The sequence below is a fragment of the Lathyrus oleraceus genome, chromosome 5 (genome assembly GCF_024323335.1).
Source record: "Lathyrus oleraceus cultivar Zhongwan6 chromosome 5, CAAS_Psat_ZW6_1.0, whole genome shotgun sequence".
Taxonomy (NCBI): Eukaryota; Viridiplantae; Streptophyta; class Magnoliopsida; order Fabales; family Fabaceae; genus Lathyrus; species Lathyrus oleraceus.
The window spans coordinates 239063905-239087517 of NC_066583.1; the positions used below are offsets into that span (position 1 = coordinate 239063905).

At 40.4% G+C, this 23613-nt stretch overlaps 1 protein-coding gene across 1 annotated transcript; it reads right to left on the bottom strand.

Annotated features, from left to right (window-relative positions):
* Positions 1-3267: 3267 nt before the first annotated feature.
* LOC127079953 (gibberellin-regulated protein 14-like) lies at positions 3268-3858 on the bottom strand. The gene has a single exon (XM_051020301.1). It carries the CDS (start codon positions 3856-3858, stop codon positions 3268-3270), a length of 591 nt encoding a protein of 196 aa, XP_050876258.1.
* Positions 3859-23613: the final 19755 nt, after the last annotated feature.

Genomic DNA, 23613 nt, shown 5'->3' on the forward strand with positions numbered 1-23613 from the left:
TAGGGTTCTTCGTGTTCTTGAGTAAATTCTCTTTGCTCATAGCCAATAAATGACTCTGAAGCAAAAGACATGAATGATGATGTGTTACGAAGCTAACTCCATGCCTGGGTGTTGCTAAAAACACGAGTTTAGGGACTTGTCAAATCAAGCTGAAGGTTGAAGATGAAGTTCACATACGTGCGCTTTGGTACCAAAGTTTGAATCCATATAATCATTGTCTGACACGCGAGCTAGCAGTTGGTGCCCTAATTCAAAAAAATATTTTATTTATTTTCATTTTCTTTTTCCTTTTACACTCTAATTTAATTTTTAATGTCCTTAATTCATTTTTGCTCCATTTTTTTTATAAAAAATTCACAAAAATATTTTGCATCTCATGTATGTTTTTCATAATTTTTAAAATCATTCTTGCATTTAATTGGTATTTTCCTTTATTTTTTCATTTAATTTTCATTTTCAATTTAATTTTCTACCATTTATAAATATTTTTGCATCTAACTTTTGAGGTTGACTTATTCATATTTTTCTTGACCTCCCATAATTTTCTCAACCATTTATTTTTTGTTTTGGTGCTTGATTTTAATGTTCTCTTTATTTTTCATAAAAAATCCTTTTTATTTGCTTTTCTTTATTTCATATTTGTTTGCTTTTGGTTGACTTTTGTTTGGCTTGATTTGTTGACTTGGTTAATCAATGCTTCTACATTTCAAGTCATCCATAGATGGTCTCTTAGGTTGATTCAATCTTCTCTAATTCAATATGTTGATAGATGATCATTTAATCATATTTTTTTTGACACTTTAAGTTAATGATAGATGATCCCTAAGTAATCCCATATGTTAGGGTCCCTTGACTTTCTTGATAGTGGATCATAAATCAAACACTTGAACTTGTTTCCATTTCACTTTTTGTTATTTTCTTTCTTCTTGTAATTTTGAACAATTGGGCTTCATGCCTTGAGAGTTTGATTTTTTGTATAAGCACTCTAACATGATTGGAACATACATTGCTTGCCTCATGATCACCAACTTGTTATACTTAATATCTAACATCTAACATTACATTTTTGCTCTTTACATTTATGCTCTTTACGTTTATGTCATTTACATTCATGTCATTAACATTCTTGCCTTTTGAAGGTAGAGAAAAACAAGAAAGAGGGGTTTGAATTATTTTCAATAACAATAAAAACTTTTGGAAATGCTACACACAAAAAAATGAAATACAAACAACACAGAAGTTTATCCTGGTTTGCTTGAAATTCAAAGCTACTCTAGTCCATCCGACCAAGGTAATTTCGCCTTCAATGAGGACTTAATCCAATAATCTAGAAATATTACAACAAACGTCTAAGAGTACAATGATCTCTTAGCCCTCTCGAGTCTACAGACTTCACAAGTCACTTGAGAAAATTTACAACAACTATTTTAGGATTACAAGAAGGTGTTTAGTGCTTCTAGATAAGCAATAAGAATACAGTAAGAACAATAAACAAATCACACTTAGAGCAACAACTCATGTGATAATGTAAAACAAGAATTTAGTGTATGATAGTATTTTGATGTTCATAATTCTTGTAAGATAGCTTCATGAGTTGGTATGATGATAGTTGGACCTTTTTATAATGCTAGGAGATGATACCGTTGAATGGAGAATTGATGTTGGTATCTTGCCAATAATGGGACTTGATGACATTTATTTTATTATCCTTTCCATAACAGTTTAGGAGAGTATTCAATGTTATCCATATTGAGATTCATACCATATTTGGAATATTTCTTTGTTAAGTTCTTGATTCTGATCTGTTGGGTGTGGTTTAGAGTGCACAGAATTTAGATTCTTTTCTTAGATCTTGTATTCTTCAGATAGTTGTCTGTAGTGTTTTCTTCAGAAGTTCTTGACTGATCTCTAATTAGACATTCTTCTGATGTAAGGATCAACTGAGTTCATATGTTGGATCATTCAGATACAGAGTTCCAGAGTCTTCAGATGATAGATGTTGTTGACATCATTGTCTTTAGTGTTAGAGCGAATACCTTTTACTCTAAGTCAGCTGTTCTGGACTTTTGTGACGTCAGATGTTGTTTCATCAGATTCATTTTTCGTTAGAGTCCTGCACACTTATAGAATTTTATTAGGGTACCAAAATGTTTCATCCTTTGTTATCATCAAAACTTAGAGATAAATTGCAGAACCAAAATTTTGTTCTAACAATCTCCCCCTTTTTGATGATGACAAAACTTCAGACTGTTGATGAAACAATGATACTTCACAATAATTAGAGGAATATAATTTCAGAGTCAGATATATTATGACTCCCCCTGAGATAAGCAAGCTCCCCCTGAAATTGATACTTTAGAAAGTTTAGAGTTTCTTGCTAGAGCCTCTTATGTTACTTAGCTTGTTTCTCAGATGTTTTACTTAGATATTTCCTGCAAGAAAACTTAGACTGCACAATACTTTTAGAATTTTAGGATGTAAGTAGTGCATTATGAGAATCAGATATTAATTTCATTTGAAGGTTGTTTAATTATTTCTTCCCCTTTTTGTCAGACTCAAAAAGACATTACCGAGAAAAACATATAGTGCAAAAAAACACAATTTCATTAGATAATAAGGAAGAGGTATAGAGAAGGAAAAAAAACACAAAACATAAAGCCTAAGGTGCCTAAGGGTTTGGAGGAGGAGGCATCCTCTGAAGCAGCTGAGTCAGGAGGGTCTGAATACTAGAGTTGACAGAGTGTTGTTGATCGAGTCTGGATCTCACAAGCTGTTTTTCCTTCTAGAGTTCTTCCAAAGTCTTGAGCACCAGCTGAGAAACATCTGAGTTTGATGACTTCCCTTGAGTTAGAACAACTTCCTTTTCCTTAGCAGCTTCTTCTGCGGCAATGCGTGTTGCTTCTTCAGGGTCAGCCTTGGCTTTAGCTCCGGCTTCAGCAGCAGCAGCCTCAACAACAGCTTTTTCTTCGGCTTCCTTTCTCTCTTGCTCTTCAGCTTTCAGTCTTGCCTTTTCTTCAGCTTTCTGGCGTGCTTTCTCTTCAACTTCTCTTGCTAGACGTGCCTCTAGCCTCTCCTCTACTTCTCTGATATAGTTATTTCTGACTTGTTCAGGGAGTCCTTTCAGCTTGAAGACCTCAAATGTCATCCATCTGAGAAATCCATTCCAATGATTCCTCACTTCAAAGGGATTATCACTTAGGCTGGATTGTTCAGATAATGTTCTGAGCTTCATAGCTAAATATTCTGAAAATAAAGCAATTGACTCTTTCAGGGTGGGGAGGGTTTAGAGGGTTGTTCAGTAGGGAGTTCAGATGAAGGTTCAGTGGGAGGTTTAGATGGAGGTTCTGTTTGAGGTTCGGATGGTGAAGGCACTGAGGTTTCTGGGACAGATGGAGGTTGGTTAGATAGTGTTATGACTTGGAGTTGGGCCAATGTCGGAGATGGAGGGTCAATGGTTTTTGGCTGTTCAGAGTCAGAAGACATGTTATAATATGGTGGTGATGAGGGAGTTAAGGAGGGAGGTGAAATAGGTCCATTCAGAAGTAACACTTCAGATATAGGAAGTGTTGTGGTCGTGAGGTTGAATTGTTGTAAAAGGGGTGAGGAATGGTTAAAGTTATGAGGTTCAGGGGGAGTTGGGATAGATATGGTGGGTTCATATGGGGTATGGGTAGAAGATGGTTGAGGTATAGAGGAAGATATTTGCTTTAAATTTGAATTTGAAGGAGTTTCAGAGGTAAATGACTTACTTGAAACAGAGGAGTCCAAAGGCATGGGTGATTTGGTTTTTGAAGGTTCTCCCAACTTCACAGTCTTCTTCTTCGACTTCCTCTCAGAGGGATCTCTCATCCTCTTCATGAAGTTGGGTGGATGTTCTGGTAGCCAATCTATTGATAACTATGAGATATCCACTCCTTGAGATGCCAGATCTTGGAGATAATGGGCAATGACCTCAGGAGGATCTATCTTGGAGCTTCCCAGTATGTGTCCAGAGTTGGCCTGGCTAAGACTTTTTCAATGACCCCCATGCTCTTCAGATTTATGGCATTCAAAGGTTTGCCAACATCTACAATCACATTCCATCAGATTGTAGGATATCAGATGGTCAACCAACCCACTTTCAATCAGAACATCAGAGATGAGCCTCCCTAGAGGGATGTAGTTTCTGGGCTTCATATGGTTCCTTGTATCTCTGACTGAATCCCTTAGATACTTGAAGAGTAACACTAGGAGATTTAGCTTCATCCCCTTGTGAAGGCAATACAAGACACACTTCTGAACTGTGTTGATATTGTCATAAGAGTTTGAAGCTAGAGGGTGGTGGATGGTACCCAAAATGATCTTCAGCCAGACCCACAGATTCGGGTGAAGTTCCTTGTTCTTAGAGGATTTCCCATATGAGCTCTGTTTGAAAATAGTAGGAACAATCTCATGGGACATGTACCTTTCCCTAGAGTTTATGTACTAAATCATTCTGCCCCCAGTTTTCTCTATATCCAGAAGTTTGGCAATTGACTTCTTTATGATGACCATCTCAACTCCCAGAACATAGGAAACTATGCAATGATCATCGCAATCAATGAATCTTCAGAACTCTTTGACGAGGAAGGTATAAATAGGACCATAAAGTCTCTGAAAGTAATTTCCCCAGTCTTGTTTCTTTAGATCTTCAGTGAGATCAACTCCGTTTCGCTTCATGTTTTCAAAATCCACCAGTGATTCACATAAAACCTCCAACTTTTCAAAAAGTGTGGCAAGGTTTATGTGAGGGGGACAATCAAGTACGTGGGGTTCCTTGTAAGCAGTTATTGAGGTTGTAGCAGTTTCAGTAGTGGTTTGTTGTAGAGCTTCAACAAGTTATTCATTTACTTCCATTTGTTGAGAGTAGTTGTAGACCCGTTGTTGTTAAGAATCCATTTGAAGAAGATGAAGATGTTGTTGAATGTTGATGAAGATTGAAGAATGTTGATGAACTTGAAGAATGTTAATGAACTTGCAGAGAGTTTGAGAACAAGAGGGTTTGTGTAAGTTTGTGAGTGAAAAGTGTGAAAGTGAGAATTGTGAAAAATTTATATGCACAACATGTAGCATGCAAGACGATAGAGTTAGAGAAGAATAGGAAACACCAAAATTAATTATTTCAGAAATCTGAGTTGACACGCTTGGGGAGAATAAATTGCCGCTAATTATGGTAGTCTAATCTCAGAAATATGCATAATGCTCGAGGAGATCTCAATAATTTGGCTCTTGAGTTCTGAGCTAGACAGTTGTCTAGAAGATCCAAGCCCACACGTTTGAGAAACCACATGTTGATGTTTCTGACATCAAGAATACCAAAGGGTTTTTTATTCAGAGGGATTCTATTTCAGATAACGTCTAACTGGTAGAAGTATCAAAATCAGAACCATATGACCAACAATTCAGAGCCTACTTTAACAGATCAAAGGAGAAGTACGAGTTCAAAATTATTATGGGAAATATGCCATGTTTAAATGTTTCAGAAGGAAGGAAAATCTATCTTCAGCTAAGGGTTTTGTATATATATCATCCCATTGATGGTCTGTATCTATGAATTTTAAACTTATTACCCCTTTATGAACATAGTCTGTGATAAAACAGTGTTTAATTTCAATGTGTTTCACTCTGGAATGTAAAATAGGGTTCTTACTTAAACATATGGAAACAGTATTGTCACAAAATATAGGGATGTTACTCTCATATATCTGAAAGTCCTCAAGCTGGTTTTTCATTCAAAGCATCTGAGTGCTGCATAATGAAGTTGAGATGTATTCTTCTTCTGCAGTTGAGAGTGAAATGGTTAGTTATCTTTTGCTAGCCCATGAAATGAGGTTTCCTCCCAGAAAATGACAATTCCCAAATATGATTTTACGTTTGTAGCGGTGTATTTGTTACCATTGGAAATATTAACTAAATCCAAGGTAAATCATACAAAGTCGAATCGCCACCGCACTTCTATTTATCCAAAGGAATGGTTAGAAAGCGAACAAAAACCTAAAGAGTTTTACAAACAAAACTAGTAAAAGACAGAGATCTGGGTAAGGGGGTTAGTTATGTCATGGGAAGGTGTTAGGCACCCACAACATCCTAGGTACTCCTAGGGAGCCCTTTTCACGCTTGTTGCAAAAGGTTATTGTTTATGAAATTATTTTGTGCAAACATGATTGAAGAGATGAGAAAAGAATATACAAGTTTATTTACATTTTGTGTTTGGATGGATAAACCCATTGCCTACGTACCCTCTCATGAAAGATAAGGATCAAAACCCCGTAGTTCGGGTAAAAAATTTCAAAACAGTGAGTGGATTGATTGGTCCAAAAGCCCTAAGGTCTTTTGTTATCAAAGGGAGAAAACTTGACCTGAAAAACTACAAGTCCACCATGTGAGGATAGCTTCGACATGCTAGCGAGGGGTTAGCCCTATAATAAGCATGGAAGACTTATTGTCCAATCACTAAGGACATAGGTGAGTATTACATCTACCACAAAGATAGCTCAAACCTAATAGCTAAAGGTTATGAAAAATTTGATTAAGAAGTGGGCATGGAGCCACAAAATAGACATTTGAGTGGGTTGCATTAACCAATTAGAAGTATGTACAAAAATGGTCAAAGTTGACTTAAAGATTCAATTCAAAATGAGTATTATGAAAAGAAAGTTTGAAAATCAAAGGCATAAGGCCTAGGTTTCTAATGTTGAAAACAAGTCAAATGTTTGCACAAAAGTTTTTGGTTTAGGTTAAGGATGAAAAAAGGATCAAGGTTTAGCATGCAAGAGGTGGGAATAAAGGAATGCAATCACAAGTAGGGTTGCTCTCTTGAGATCATATGGATGATCCAAGTAAGTCCCATCCTTTGGAATAAGGCAACACAAGGTATAAACAATAAACAAGTCTCATAAGAGAACCAAAGAAAGAGGAAACAGAATGCCAATCAATGGACTTACATCCGACTCCTAACAACAAAACAGGAAACAGAATGCCAATAGATGGACTTATATCTAACTCCTCAAAACAAACAGGAAACAAAATGCCAATAGATGGACTTATATCTAACTCCTCAAAACAAACAGGAAACAGAATGCCAATAGATGGACTTATATCTAACTCCTCAAAACAAACAGGAAACAGAATGCCAATAGATGGACTTATATCTAACTCCTCAAAACAAACAGAATGAGAAAAAGCAAACACATGCAAAGCAATCAAGCAAACAATGCATCACACACTATATACAAACAAGAGGCTCAATCAAATAGGTGGGCTTTAGTCAAGAGGGGTCATATCAACCTCGACAAACAAGCCAAACTGTAATGGTAAACTGGAGTTCTTAACCACTAATATTGAGAGTTAGGGTGAAGCTGATCAAATATGGAAATGAGGATGAGACCTCATGCTCTTAACCCTGGCCAGGGTGAGCTTATGACAAAGAAAGCGTTGGGATCCAAAATGTGGGATCCTATTCCACTTGACAGACTCTAAACAAGATCGTGGTTACTTGTTCAAGAGCATCAGCACGTAGTACGTGTATAATGAATGACTCACTGAATAACAGGGGATTGATTGCTAATACCTTCTATCTGTCAATTACCTCTTCACTTAGGAGGACTTATCAAGTAACATGCCTCATTTAGAGGTCTTTGGCACAAATGTAAACAATCACAAACAGAGCCTCATAAGGAGGACTTCAGCCAAAATGCCTGCCAAAAAGGTGACAGGACTTCCAGACTACATGGAGTAAGAGAGTAGCTACCTAAGTGGTGTATCAACCACAATCCAAAGCTCAAGCAAGAGCTAAAAGCAAGCAACTAATGTACCTGTACAAAAGCTAAACAGTTAATATCTCAGACAGAAAACAAACAGACAAACAGTCCAACTGTTACACAATTCTAATGAGCAATGGTCAAGCAATCAAATGAAGCAATGAGCTTCAGCCTATCACTTAGAATCCTACAAAAAAGCAAGAGTTAGTACTCAAAGGCATTTGTATCTCACAAAGTGAGATCAAACCAAACATCAATGCTAAATGTCCAAACCTGAAACACAAAGCACAATTAGTTTATGTACAAAACACTAGTACAAAGACTAGGTTCAAAACCAAATCAAATGATAAAAACAGAACTCAATCTTTTGCACAAAGCAAGTTCAAACATGTCACAAGATATCCTCAAAAGGACCAGCATCAATTCACAAGGCAAAGGCATCAAATGATCAATGTAAAGCAAAGACCAACAAATGAGCACAAAATGGACAATCAAATTAGAAAATCCAAATCAAAACAGAAATGCATCCAATGGCTATGAAATGTTTTATGCAAGCTACTCATGTTATGAACAATCATCATGCAAAAAATCAAATCCAGAAGAGCTCAAATGATAGGTGAACAAAAATGCACAAATGCAAGGCAAAAAATGTGACACAAATTGTCACACCATATATTCATGTCTCCAAAATAGTGATAGCATATGATAAAAATTCCAAACCAAAGCTCAAAAATCATATCACATGTGAGGATCAAGCATACAAAATTTCAGATCAATTGGATCAAAGATGAGCATTTCACAAAGCAATGAATGGAGCATATCAATTTGGCATAAGGTTCAAACAAAAATTCACAATTAAAAATCCAGCAACAAACAAATCATGAAATAAATGCTATAAAAAACTAGAAATCAAAACAAGAATGTGAAAAATAATTGGGATCAAATTGGATCAATCTACTATTTTTTATGATTTTTTTGAAATGAACAAAATAATGTGAAATAATATGAAATAATGGAGGGAAATGACAAAATTCAAATAAAATCAGCAATGCAGCTACCAGGGATCGAACACACGCCTGGAAATGAGAAATCAAATGGAATTCAGAAAAGCGCACACCAGGTCTCGAACACACGCTCCAAGGATCCAACACGCTCATGAAACGCTGCGTTTCATTTAACGCGCTGGCAGCCACATAAGCGAGTCAAAGCTCGCGTGGACTGGTCAAGAGAAGTGTAGCCAATGGAAAGGACGCGTAAGCATAACGTGGCACACACATGGATTAAAAACCCTAGGACAGTTGCAGACACCGGAGCAGTAGCTCCGGTCGTCTTCCCCGGCTAGCTCCGGCGGAATCCAACGCGAAATTTTCCAGAATTCAAGAACTTATACACCAATCGAAGCGCATTTCAACAAGGATCTCAAATATCACAATCATCTCCTCTAAATCATCATGGATTGTGCAGATCGAACACAAACATTTTCATCACCAAAACTTTAATCTCATCATACATGATCAATATTAAGCCAAATCAAAATCTAATCATATCAGCATGTTCAGCAAAGTAAGATATACACATTCATAACAAGAAATTGGCAAAAGGAGGTGATGAAATTTCAACTTACTTGAACTGCAGTGCACTGAAATCGCGTGTTCACCTGCTCTAGAGCTCTAGATTTACTCCAATATCCTTGCCTTGAAGCTTGATGCAAGAAGTAATGGTTGAAAGCACTTGGATCTAGTTCAATTTTCAAGTTCCATCAATTTGTGAATGCTCATGAATCTGCTCGAATCTTGCTCAATTCCTCAAACCAGTGGTTGGATCTTGCTCAGAATTCTTCCATGATCATGAATGTGCAAAGAAACTGAAGGTTTGTGTGGAGAATTGAGAGATTCGAAGAGAGAGAAAAATTGGAGGGAATGTGAAATTTGAGATCTGAAATGCTTCTTCCCTTCAAATGCAGTTAGGGTTTAGCTTTTATATCACCTCTTAATCATGCTGTAATCAAGATTAGGCTTTGGTTAATTGAGATTAGAGAGATATGAGGTGAATTGCAAAATTGCCAAATGCACCTAGCATGGCCATGTAGCACGTGAACAATACCATGCAAGCTGGGATTTCACTTAAAAACATCCAATAATCAACATGGAATTGGTATTTGGCTTGCATGATCAACCAAATTTGAATTATCAAAATTCCCTCCAAAATGAACATGTGTGAACAAGTGATCACATGAGCTTCTTTCATGCAAGGCAATGATTCATTTGGAAAGTATTGGTCACAAGGAGCATTTTGCAAAAAGAGTGGACCAATTTGGAGTTTTGAATCAAAAGTTATGCCATGTTGAACTTCCATGCATACTTTGTGATCATTTGGCCATAACTTCTCAACCAATTATCAGATGGACATGATATAGGACTTTTTGAAAAGAGGAGAGAAACATATTCATCTTTCATGTTCACCAAAAATCCATTTGAAGCTTCTTTGATGTTGAAAAGTCAAGTTGAATGTGAACCAAAAACTTGCCATTTTTGGAAACTTGAAATTACATATCACTTTCCATTTTTGGAAACTTTTGCAATGACTTCAAAATCTTCAAGATAGATGTTTGACATGATGAATAGGCCTTGTTTGAACATGATTGGGATGTTTCAAATCATTTCCCCCACCTCAAAGCCCTTAGTTGACTGCACAATTGATTATTTGGTCCTCAGATGACCTTGACATGCTTTGATTAACTTGAGCCTTTACCACTTGGGGATATTGCTTCAAAGTGAAAACCTATCTCATATAAGCTCCACATAATATCATGTGATCCTCATCTCAAGAAAATACCATCATCTCTTGCCCAAAGGAATTCCTTGAGAGCCTTGACCTGATGCTTGCTTCAGCTACAAAACAAAATGTTAGATGACATATTTTTGTGCTTTTGGTTAGTGATAAAACAAGAAAAACAATGATATACAATGCAAGCATGCCTGGTGATCTCAAACCACTCACAGGAGATCCCAACCCAAAGGGAAAGGAAGCCAAGATGCTCAAAGATCCTTGAGGCCATGCAATGCAATGATATGATGCCATGAGGGATCTTAGGGACACAATTGGGGTCTTATAGATGCCCCTATTTAAGATCATTCTAGCCGGAGAAACGAAGGTTAAAATCTTCATCTCGACAAGGTAGAATGGGCTTAAATAATAACAAAGGGACAAATTTTGGTCCCTGAGAGACCTCATGATGCAAATGTATGTATGCAAAACAAACTATCTCTGTGGGGATATGTGTCCACAAAGAAGAAAAGAAATCAGGAGAAATTGAAAATCCATAGGGGTAATACACTCACTAATGGAACAGAGACTCTAACAGGGACTCTTATGGTGATAAGAAAGCAATAAAATGCGTGAGCAGGACACGACTTCAAGCTGGAGACTTTACTGGGGAGAAGAATTCCAAAGGGAAACAAATCTGATGGAAAGACTCAAGCTGACTCGGAGATGCATGTGCTGGGGAATATGCCAACACAGCAAAACTATCCACAAAGGATACTTCGGATAAAAATCCGGACTCGGGCTAGGGAAAGATTGGAACAAAACAACTCTGCTGGGGAAAATGCATGTATTGGGGAATATGCCAACACAGCAAAAGCGAATCACAACAGAAACTCCGCTGGGGAAATCTAAAAGACTCTCCAGGCGAAGCAAAAGGATGAGGTGTTACCGGTTAGTGGGTAACAAGCACAGGAAGAATGAATATCTAAGACCGGTGTAAGGGTGAGAGATATCAATCGACCAAATCATCTGAGGAAGACCTGAAAAAGGTATGTTTCAACTCAGGAAAATCTGACTCCACAGGGGACCGAGGTCATAATAGGGAGTAGAAAGGAAGGAACACCAGGGATACCAGCTACTGGGTATATAATAGGTGACCAACCAAGGCGTGAATTGGTGTGTGTGCCAAAACACTCATCATCCTGAAGAAAGCTGGAAAAGCAAACTTGTTTATAGGATGGAAATTCGATTCCACAAGGAATACGAATCTTGCTCGACTGGGGAAGGACAGAAAACTTCGATTGAAGAGCGCATGAGATATATTATCTATTGCCATCAAAACATAGATAATATACTCGCATGGAAGATTATCCACAACCGGGTTGTAGGTTAACAAAGGATAAATCGACCGAAACGTGGATTGGTTTGTGTGCCAACACACTCATCATCCTGAAGAAAGTTGGAAAAGCAAACTTGTTTAAGGATGGACATTCGATTCCACAAGGAATATGAATCTTTCTCGAATGGGGAAGGACAGAAAACTTCGACCAAAGAGCGCATGAGATATATTATCTATTGCCGTCAAAACGTAGATAATATACTCGCATGGAAGATTATCCACAATCGGGTTGTAGGTTAACAAAGGATAAATCGACCGAAACGAAAGGCATCGAGATACCAAAACTAGGTATATAATGATAACCAATCAAAGGAGAAACAATCGTTACCAGCAACGAAAGGGTAGACGAGAGATGACTCACTAGGGATAAATTGCGCAAACTAGGCAACTACCTCAGCAAAATGGGGTATAATGAATATTCGATTCCGCAAAGGGACAACGAATCTTACTCAACTGGGGAAACACAAAAGGCTTCAACCGAAGAGTGCATGAGATATATTATCTATTGCCGTCAAAACGTAGATAATATACTCGCATGGAAGATTATCCACAACCGGTTTGTAGGTTAACAAAGGATAATCGACCGAAAAGAAAGGCATCGGGATACCAAACTAGGTATATAATGATGATCAATCAAAGGGGAAACAACAAACATCACCGGCAAACGGTAAATGAAAGAGGACCCGACGGGGATAAATTGCTTACTCAGAGCAATCATCCACAAAAGGAAGGAATATCAATACCAAATACTGGATAATGATAACCAACAAAGAGGGGATTACATCTACCGAAGACTGGGTAGAAAACCACGGAAGAGTAACCGTCATCGGTTGGGATGAACAACAAGGGTTAACTCTGCAAGGGGAGAAAGTAGGATTTACAACTACCGGATATTGGGTAGAAGACCGCAAACTCCACTGGGGATAAGGATAGGGTTTACATCTACCGAATATTGGGTAGAAGACCGCAAACTCCACTGGGGATAAGATGAATGATTGCCGATTACTGAGCAGTTATTCATTTATACCACGGGAAAGCACAAACTTCGATGGGGAAGGAGAAACATAGGATTTATAACTACCGAATACTGGGTAGAAGACCACAAAATCCGCCATCAACCAGAATGAACCCCAAAGGTTACCTCTGCTAGGGGATGAAAGTAGGAATTATAACTACCGAATACTGGGTAGAAAACCAAAGAAATAGGACTTACAACTATCGGTTAGTGGGTAGAAGCCACAAAAATCCGCTGAGGATAAGGTGAATAATATTGGTGACCTTACTGGAGATAAGGTGAACACCAAAGACAGTCATAAGAAGCTAATTTAGGATCAAACCAAAAAAGGCAAACTGAATCAAGACTCATCCTAATGAGGATATAACTCAATAGGGGAACCCATCCCAATATATGTGTTGGGAGGAAACGGAAACAACCGTCGTCCACGAGGATATAGCTCAGTGGGGAAATGGCAGGAAAGATAAACACTTTCTGCTTAAGGGGCTGACTCTATATTGAAGGATCAGACACACCCATCTGCTTGGGGAGATATACCACCAGATAGCAGGAGACAACGAACAATAGATATATGGCAAAAAAATGCAACATGAATATCTGAATGTTATAAGTATGCATGTATATGCATGGTTTATGTATGATGAATGCTGACAAACAGACATATCTAACACAAACAGGTCCAGGAATCAAACGCCCGGTACTACATCTCAAGAGAGAAAGCCAGAAACTCCGATGGAGTGTATCCAATCTGCTGGAGATCCGAGATGCTAGGAAGCAAAGGTCTTTGCCAAAGAAAACAGAGATATCAGGAAATCACAAAAATCTCTGAGTGATGAATCATCAATCAATCCGGCCAGGGAAAAGAGTCATCGCACAGGCAGAAACTGCCACAAAAGCAACTCTACTGGAGAAACCATCAGCAACTCTACTGGGGAATTCCACTGAGAGATAAAAGAGGAAACTGGTGATCGACCACCAAGTACCAAACTCACCAAGGAGATCACACCCGTCCGTTGGGGAAGAAGTGAAATCACACAGTCATCGCAGGGATGAGTCATCAGTCTCGGTCGGGGAGAAGGGCTTAATTGTGCAAGTAGAAACTGGCACAAAAGCAAATCTGGTTGGGGAAACAGTGAAATTACAGATAAGATCCACCATACCAACAACTCTGCTTGGGGATGAACTATCACAGATAAAATCCACCACCAAAAACTCTGCTGTGGATCAGAGATACCAGGGAACAGCAATATCCCTGTTGGGGATAACATCATAAAAGATAAGATCCAACAGACCAACCACTCATGTTGGGGACCTAGATATGCCAGGAAACAGCAATATCTCGGCAGGGGATAACATCATAAAAGATAAGATCCAACAGACCAACCACTCTGTTGAGGATCTATCTGAGGAAATGAAGGAAATCTAGGGAGCAACCACCAAATACTGAACCTTCCAACGAGGGCACACCTGCTGAAGAGGGAAGTACCACTGCTCTTCTGCTAGGGGAGGAATCAATGAACATTCCAACCGGGGATAGGAGTTAATATGAGACCACTTCTACCACATGAGCAGCTCTACTGGGGGATCTACCCGATGGATAAAGGGATTCTGGGGGCCCACTACCGAAACAAATCTTCCGGAGATAACACATCCGAGGAGAGAAAAGTACTGCTCTGCTGAAGTGAAAAGTGATGAATCCTCCTAACATTTGCTAGGGGAAGAAGCTAAGAAAGGCACCCTGCTCGGAAGAAAAAACCACAGAAAGTTCCGGAGGAATAGGAAACAATCAAATGCCAGGGATATGAACAAATGTCCTACCCTATTGGGAATCATACCACCCTTGGGAGAGCACTGAGAATCTCCTAAGTATCTTTTTATCATTGTGAATGTTCACTTTGTTTAAAAACAATTTGTGAAAAGTTCGTTTGTTTAAAACAATGACATTTTATCAATTAAAACATGCAAAACATTTGTTGAATAGAAACAAATAAGAGTGCAAATAATTGGATAAAGGCTCAAATTCATTTGATGGAATGGTAGCCTGCAAATGGCAAGACTCCATAGATTTTTACAAGTTTGAAATTGGTGATATATATTGGAAAAGGGCTACATTGAACATAATGACCATTTCTCCATCAATTCCAGATTCGATGTATTCGAAGCTTCAGTTGACGACGAATGAACAAGAATCTTTGACGGATGACAGATGTAGAACACAGTCTTGTCAGGATGCAGTTACTTGCCAAATCCCTAATTTTTGCCTAGATTGCCCTAGGATGAGGTACTCAATCTAGCGGGATGCAAATATTCATTTTTTCATGTCTCTAACTTTTGCCTGGATCGCCCTTTCGGGTTTAATCCACCGAGACGCTCATTTTTTGCCTAAGCCGCCCTTTCGGGTTTCAACCTAGCGAGCTATTCTGTTTTTTTTAGGTGAAGTATTTCTTGACTGCATCTGAATTCACAGGACGAGTGAAATCCTCCCCATCCATAGTTGTAAGCAGCAAAGCACCGCCTGAAAAGGCTCTCTTGATAACATATGGACCCTCGTAGTTTGGAGTCCACTTGCCCCTGGAATCGGGCGTGAAAGACAAGACTTTCTTGAGCACAAGGTCACCCTCTCGGAACACTCGAGGCTTGACCTTCTTATCATAAGCTTTCTTCATTCTCTGCTGATATAACTGACCATGGCACATGGCAGTCAATCTCTTCTCTTCGATCAAATTCAGTTGGTCGTAACGACTCTGAATCCATTCAGCATCAGTCAACTTGGCCTCCATCAAGACTCTCATTGATGGGATCTCCACCTCTACTGGGAGTACAGCCTCCATGCCGTAAACAAGAGAGAAAGGGGTTGCCCCTGTTGAAGTGCGGACGGATGTACGATATCCATGCAAAGCAAATGGCAGCATCTCATGCCAATCTTTGTACGTGACAACCATCTTCTGGATAATCTTCTTGATATTCTTGTTAGCAGCTTCAACAGCCCCATTCATCTTGGGTCTGTAAGGAGAAGAATTATGATGTGCAATCTTGAACTCACTACATAGCTCTTCCATCATCTTGTTGTTCAAGTTAGATCCATTATCAGTAATGATCTTATCTGGCACACCATAACGACATATGAGTTGATTTTTGATAAACTTCACGACCACCTGCCTGGTCACATTAGCATACGGTGCAGCTTCAACCCACTTCGTGAAGTAATCAATCGCTACGAGAATAAACCTGTGTACATTGGACGCTTTCGGCTCAATCATGCCAATCATGTCAATTCCCCACATGGAGAAAGGCCATGGTGATGAAATCACATTCAGAAGTGTCGGAGGAATATGAATCTTATCCGCATAAATCTGACACTTATGGAATTTCTTCACATATTTGCAGCAGTCAGACTCCATTGTCAACCAATAGTAGCCTGCTCTCAACATCTTTCTAGCCATGGCATGTCCATTGGAATGAGTACCAAATGAACCCTCATGGATCTCAGTCATCAACAGGTCTGCTTCGTGCTATCCACGCATCTGAGCAGAACCATGTCAAAATTTCTCTTGTAAAGCACTTCGCCATTGAGGTAGAAACTACCTGAAAATATTCTCAAAGTTTTCCTATCTGTCACAGATGCCCCAGGCAGGTAGACCTGGTTCTGGATGAAACACTTGATGTCATAATACCATCGCTTATCATCTTTCACTTCTTCAACTGCAAACACGTGAGCTGGTCTATCCAAGCGCATCACAGTGATATTGGGAACTTCATTCCAATACTTGACCACAATCATTGAAGCAAGCGTAGCAAGAGCATCTGCCATCCGATTATCATCTCGAGGAATATGATGGAAGTCAACTTCTGTAAAGAACGTTGAAATCCTCCTCACATAATCTCTGTATGGAATAAGACCAGGCTGATTCGTTTCCCATTCACCCTTGATCTGATTGACAACGAGGGCCGAATCACCATAAAAATCAAGATGCTTGATCCTCAAATTAATGCATTCTTCTAATCCCATAATACAGCCCTCATACTCAGCCATATTATTCGTGCATTTGAAAGTTAGCCTTGCTGTAAAAGGAATATGTGTGCCCTGAGGAGTAATGATTACTGCCCCAATACCATTTCCGTACTGATTTACAGCGCCATCAAATACCATACTCCATCTGGAACCAGGCTCTGGCCCTTCATCGAGTGTAGGCTCATCACAATCTTTCATCTTCAAATACAGAATCTCCTCATTTGGGAAGTCGTACTGAACTGACTGATGATCTTCAATCAGCTGATGTGCCAAGTGGTCAGCCAAGATACTACCTTTAATAGCCTTCTGAGCTCGATACTCAATATCATACTCAGATAACAACATATGCCAACGGGCAATCCTCCCGGTTAAAGCAAGCTTCTCAAAGATATACTTGATTGGATCCATTCTGGATATCAACCAAGTTGTATGATTTATCATATACTGGCGTAAACGCTTAGCGGACCAAGCCAAAGCACAACATGTCTTTTCAAGCATTGAGTATCGAGACTCACAATCAGTGAACCTTTTACTCAGGTAGTAAATAACATACTCTTTCTTCCCGAATTCGTCTTGCTGACCAAGGACACAACCCATCGAGTCTTCAAGAACTGTCAGATACATGATCAAAGGTCTTCCTTCTACTGGCCGAGACAGGATCGGAGGTTCAGACAGATACTCTTTGATACTATCGAAAGCTTTCTGGCAATCCTCGGTCCAATCATGATACTGATCTTTCCGGAGGAGCTTGAATATCGGCACACATGTGGCAGTCATGTGGGATATAAATCTGGAAATATAATTCAAGCGGCCAAGAAAACCTCAGACTTGCTTCTCAGTTTTGGGCGCAGGCATCTCTTGTATTGCTTTGACCTTTGCAGGATCAACCTCAATACCTCTTTTGCTGACAATAAAGCCCAATAACTTGCCAGAACGGACTCCAAATGTACACTTGTTGGGATTCAGACGAAGCTTGTACTTCCTCAAACGCTGAAAAAGCTTCAACAAATGCTCTACATGTTCAACCTCCGTTCGTGACTTAGCAATCATATCATCAACATAGACCTCGATCTCCTTGTGCATCATATCATGAAACAAGGTGGTCATAGCTCGTTGATACGTGGCTCCGGCGTTCTTCAAACCGAAGGGCATCACTCGATAACAGAATGTTCCCTAAGGTGTGATGAATGTTGTCTTCTCCATATCCTCGGGTGCCATTTTGATCTGATTATATCCGGAAAATCCATCCATAAATGAAAAGACATTGAATTTAGTTGTATTGTCTACCAACATATCAATGTGTGGTAGAGGAAAATCATCTTTCGGACTAGCTTTATTCAAATCACGGTAATCCACACACATCCGAACTTTTCTGTCTTTCTTAGGCACGGGCACAATATTGGCCACCCATTGAGGATACGTAGAAGTCACCAGAAACCCCGCATCAATTTGCTTATGAACTTCCTCTTTGATCTTCACTACCATATCAGGATGAGTTCTTCTGAGCTTCTGCTTCACAGGCACGCACTCAGGCTTCAAAGGTAGGAAATGTTGCACAATATCTATATCTAGACCTGGCATGTCTTCATACGACCAAGCGAAGATATCAGAATATTCTCGTAGCAATTCGATCAACCCCTTCTTAACAGATTCTTCCAGGAGTGCCCCAATCTTCACCATTTGAACACAATCTTCAGACCCCAAGTTGACTGTTTCCAGATTCTCAAGATGCAGCTGAATGATCTTCTTTTCATGCTCAAGAAGACGGGTAATCTCGTCAGGAATCTCTTCAACATCATCTTCCTCTGCCTCGAATACAGGGAATTCAAAATTGGAAGATGGCGTTGGATCATTATGTTCAATAGGTTTGATTAACCTGCATAATGATTTTGGATATGAAAAGCTTTTAGAAATCAAACAAGGCAATCATTATGCAGATGAAAAGATTGATTTTATTCTTGTTTTAGGGTTTTTTGTGATCACCAATTTCATGCAAAAAGCAAAAAGTGAAAATAATTGGAAAAACAAACATTTAGCATGAATTTATTGAATGAAAATATCATTGTATTTATGTTGCCAACAATGTCATCACTTCTCCTTTTGGCATGGGAGAAGGGTTTTCAAACAAAGTGATTATTACTCTGACTTATGAATGACTGTAGGAACATCCACAGCGACCCAATTGTTGCAGATCCCTCCAGGGATGACAAAATTGTCAGAATCCTCTGCATCCTCTTCCAAGACAGCAGCAGCTTCTTCGCTCTGACCAGTGTGGATGAAACCTCCACTCTTGAACAGCCCTTTCTCATTGAAGACCCCAGAAGAAAAGCCAATACCAGCCCGAGACTTGTTGTCTTCAAGCTCAATCATCTTTCCTAGACCAGCAATTGCACCACATTCAATGGCCAGTTTCGCATCTCTATAGGAAGCAAATGAAGGAGTTCTCTTCTCAACAGGCTCAGCTATAGATAAAGCTTGGAAAGGAGCTCTCTTGTCAACAGGCTCAGCTATAGATAAAGCTTGGAAAGGAGTTCCAACTTCATCCTCAGCATCTATGTATGAGAAGGAATACAAGTGGCTAACCAGGAGAGCCTTTTCTCCCCCTACCACAACCAGTTTCTTGTTCTTCACGAATTTCAACTTCTGGTGTAGGATGGATGTCACGGCGCCAGCCTCGTGAATCCATGGTCTTCCTAAGAGACAGCTATAGGATGGGTGGATATCCATAACCTAGAAGGTAATCTGGAAATCACTTGGTCCAATCTTGATTGGGAGATCAACTTCCCCAATCACAGTCTTACGCGACCCATCAAAAGCTTTCACAACAACTCCACTCTGCCTCATAGGAGGCCTTTGAAATGACAATCTTGCGAGAGTGGATTTTGGCAATACATTCAGGGATGACCCAGTGTCCACCAGCATGTTGGACATGGCGTCGTCTTTGCAATTCATGGAAATGTGTAATGCCAGGTTGTGGTCTCTTCCCTCCTCAGGGAGATCAGAGTCATAGAAACTCAAAGTGTTACAAGCAGTAATGTTTGCAACAATGCTATCAAACTGTTCTATTGTGACATCGTGATCAACATATGCCACATCCAAGACTTTCTGTAGAGCCTCTCTATACGGTTATGAATTCAGAAGCAACGATAACACGGAAGTCTTGGATGGTGTTTGTAGAAGCTGGTCTACAACACTGTACTCACTCTTCTTGATGAGCCTTAGCATCTCATCACAGTCTTCTTTCAAATTTCCACTAGGGCCAATAGAAGCAGGAGTCTTTTGTACGGAGGAGGGTTTAACAACAAGTGTCGGGTTCGGAGAATTCACTGCATTCCCAACCGGACACTCAACAGAATCAGCAACAGCCTGAGGCTTCGGAGGTGCAGAAAACACACGACCGCTACGGGTCAACCCACTGACATCAGCAATGTTCACAACCGAGGAGGACGGCAGAGTCACCTCTTTCCCATCTTCCACCGCAACAGCATTGTATCGGAATGGAATTGCCTTGTCAGAAGAATAAGGCACAGGACCGGCAGGTTTGATAATCAGCGAAGGAGAAACCTTCTGCTTGCTACCATCATATCTAATGATAACAGGCTCGGGTATCCGAAACACCGGAGAAATCACATTGACTTCTGGTTCATCTTCATCAACATTCCTGTTTTGAAGGATCTCAATGACTCCTTCATCCAGCAATTCCTGAAGGTCTTTGCGTACTTGGCGACAACCCAAATGGTTAACAGAGCAGATTCGGCATTTATCATGATCGTGCTCCAGATGACTGTACTCACACAGCAGACGATGCAACTCGACCAATGATTGTCGAATATGGCTGACATATTTGACCTTGTATTTGCCAGGGCAGCCCTGGACCATGTTGACAGACTTCCCATGCTCGGGCAATGGGTTCTTCTTAACATTAGGACCTGCATCCTCAAAGCTCAAAATGCCGCATCTCATAAGGTCTTGAACCTTAGTCTTCAGCTAAAAGCTGTTCTCCACATCATGGCCGGGAGCACCCGAGTGATAGACACAATGTAAATCAGGCTTATACCACCACTGAGGGTTAACAGGTATAGCTAGCGAGTCTCTCGGAGTAATCAACTTCCTCTCTATCAAAGAGGGATACAATTCTGCATATGACATTGGAATCGGATCAAAAGTGATCTTCTTCCTCTCATAACTCATGCTGGTTTGATTACTATTGCGAGGTTGGTAGGCCTGCTGTTGAGGACGATGTTGTTGCTGATATTGCTGAGATGGTTGTTGATTATTGTTGTGCTGATGATACTGTTGGTTGTCTCTGAAGACAGGTGCTATATGAGCCACCTGGTGCTGGTTACCGGCTGGACACACGGTCTTCCTCCTCACAGAGGGTCTTCTGGGTTTCACATGGGAGGTCACAGCATGCGCCTCTCCATCTTTCTTCTTCGCAAACGCCCCATATCGTTTGGTAGAAGAGCCTTCATCTTTGGTTAGTCGTCCTTCTCTAACCCCTTCCTCTAGACGCATCCCCATATTCACCATCTTGGTGAAGTCCGAAGGAGCGCTAGCAATCATCCGCTCATAATAGAATGAACTCAAGGTCTTCAGAAAGATCTTGGTCATTTCTTTTTCTTCTAGCGGAGGCACAATCTGAGCTGCCAACTCTCGCCACCTCTGGGCGTACTCTTTGAACGTCTCTTTGTCCTTCTGGGACATGGCCCTCAGCTGATCCCGATCGGGAGCCATATCCACGTTATACTTATACTGCTTGACGAAGGCTTCGCCAAGATCATTGAAGGAACGGATGTTCGCACTGTCCAAACTCATATACCAACGCAGTGCAGCACCGGACAAACTGTCCTGAAAGTAATGGATGAACAGCTGATCATTATCTGTTTGAGTTGACATCTTCCTGGCGTACATGACCAGGTGGCTGAGAGGGCAAGTGTTCCCCTTGTACTTTTCAAAGTCAGGGACCTTGAATTTCACAGGAATTTTCACACCGGGAACCAAACACAACTCGACAGCAGATTTGCCAAAGGGATCCTTTCCTCGAAGATTTTTCAATTCCTTGCGCAGCTCAAAAAATTGATCATTCATAGCGTCCATCTTCTCCTGAACATCTGGGCCCTCAGACGGCTCAGAATGATAGATGGTGTCGTCTACCCTAGGAACGGTATGCACGACAGGAGGAGGAACAACGAGGACCGGGCTAGATGCCGACATAGAAGCAAAGGTCGGAGCGGGAATATCAGGCATAAAGCTGGGAGGCATCCCCCACGGAAACCCGGTTGGCATGGCTGTTGCAAAATGTGCACTGGCAGCAGGCACAATTGAGGAAACAATCTCAGAGACGACTGTCCTCTGGGGAGGAGTTGAAGGTGTTGGAGACGACTGGCTCTGGGCAGCCAAGAACGATTCCATCAAAGCACTCAGTCTGGCGACTTCCTCCTTGAGGTCACGGTTCTCTTGCTCTAGATGATCCATCAATCTGGAAGAGTTGGCTCTGGTGTAGTACCAATGAGTCAGCTTGTCTTCAAAATAAATGAAGAGCAACAGAGTTAGACCACAAGACCAGAAGCTGAGAATAACACCTGCTTATGCAAATGATGCATGCAATGCTCGTGCATATGATTTGTTTTCATTTCAAAGGAACTTTAGGGTTTTATTTGCAAATTTTGGAAATATTAAGCATTTTATCGCATATGGAAATATCTCATCAAATATATCTGAGAAAAGAAGTACAGCATTGTCAATCATTACAAGAGAAAAGGAAAATAATCATCCTATGGATCCCTAGAAGCTCGGGACACAGGAAGATAAGCTGCACGAAGCTTCTTCACCTCTCTCTCATAGGCTGCTTCCATATCCGCCTTCTCTTTGGCGAGTCGGTCGTACCTCCTTTTCCAGAACTTGGAAGACTGAGGAAGTAGAGAAGTCCATGCATCATCAGGATCATCAATGACCTGATGCTCGAGGAACTCAATCATAGCATCTTTCTCCTTAATCTGTTGAAGCAACTCTTCCCTTTCACGGATCCAGGCACGTGATAGGTCTTCGTCTCTCAACTCCTCTACTCCTTGGTTAGGGAGGGTTGAAGGCCCAGCCACAACCAAAGGTGTAGGTCTCGGATAATCGTAAGGCATGAGATACTCAGATGCTCTTTTCCTCACCCAAGCAGTGTAAGGCTCCAAAGCAATGCAATTCTTAGGACCCAACTCACTCCTGCCTTTCTTATGGATCTTACGCCAAGCGCGGACCATTCTGCTCTTCAAGCCTTGGGGATCTTTACCCTCTTGAAAGAACACACCCTCTAACAGAATGTTATTAGGTTTATCCTTTAGTGGGAACCCAAGCTGACGACGTGCTAAAACAGGGTTGTAGCTAATCCCACCACATGTACCAAGAAGAGGCACATTGGAGAATTCACCACAAGAGTCGATAATCTACACACCATCATATACACGGTTATACCAAGAGATATCATCATTAATGAGAGACATAAGCCTCATGGACCACCGTAGACATCCCTTGTTCTCCTTGAAGGCGACCGTCTGAGGTAAGTGAGAAATAAACCACTTATACAACAGAGGCAAACATCACACAATAGCGCCACCACCCTTTGCATTCCTCATATGCAAAGAGAAATAGGTAT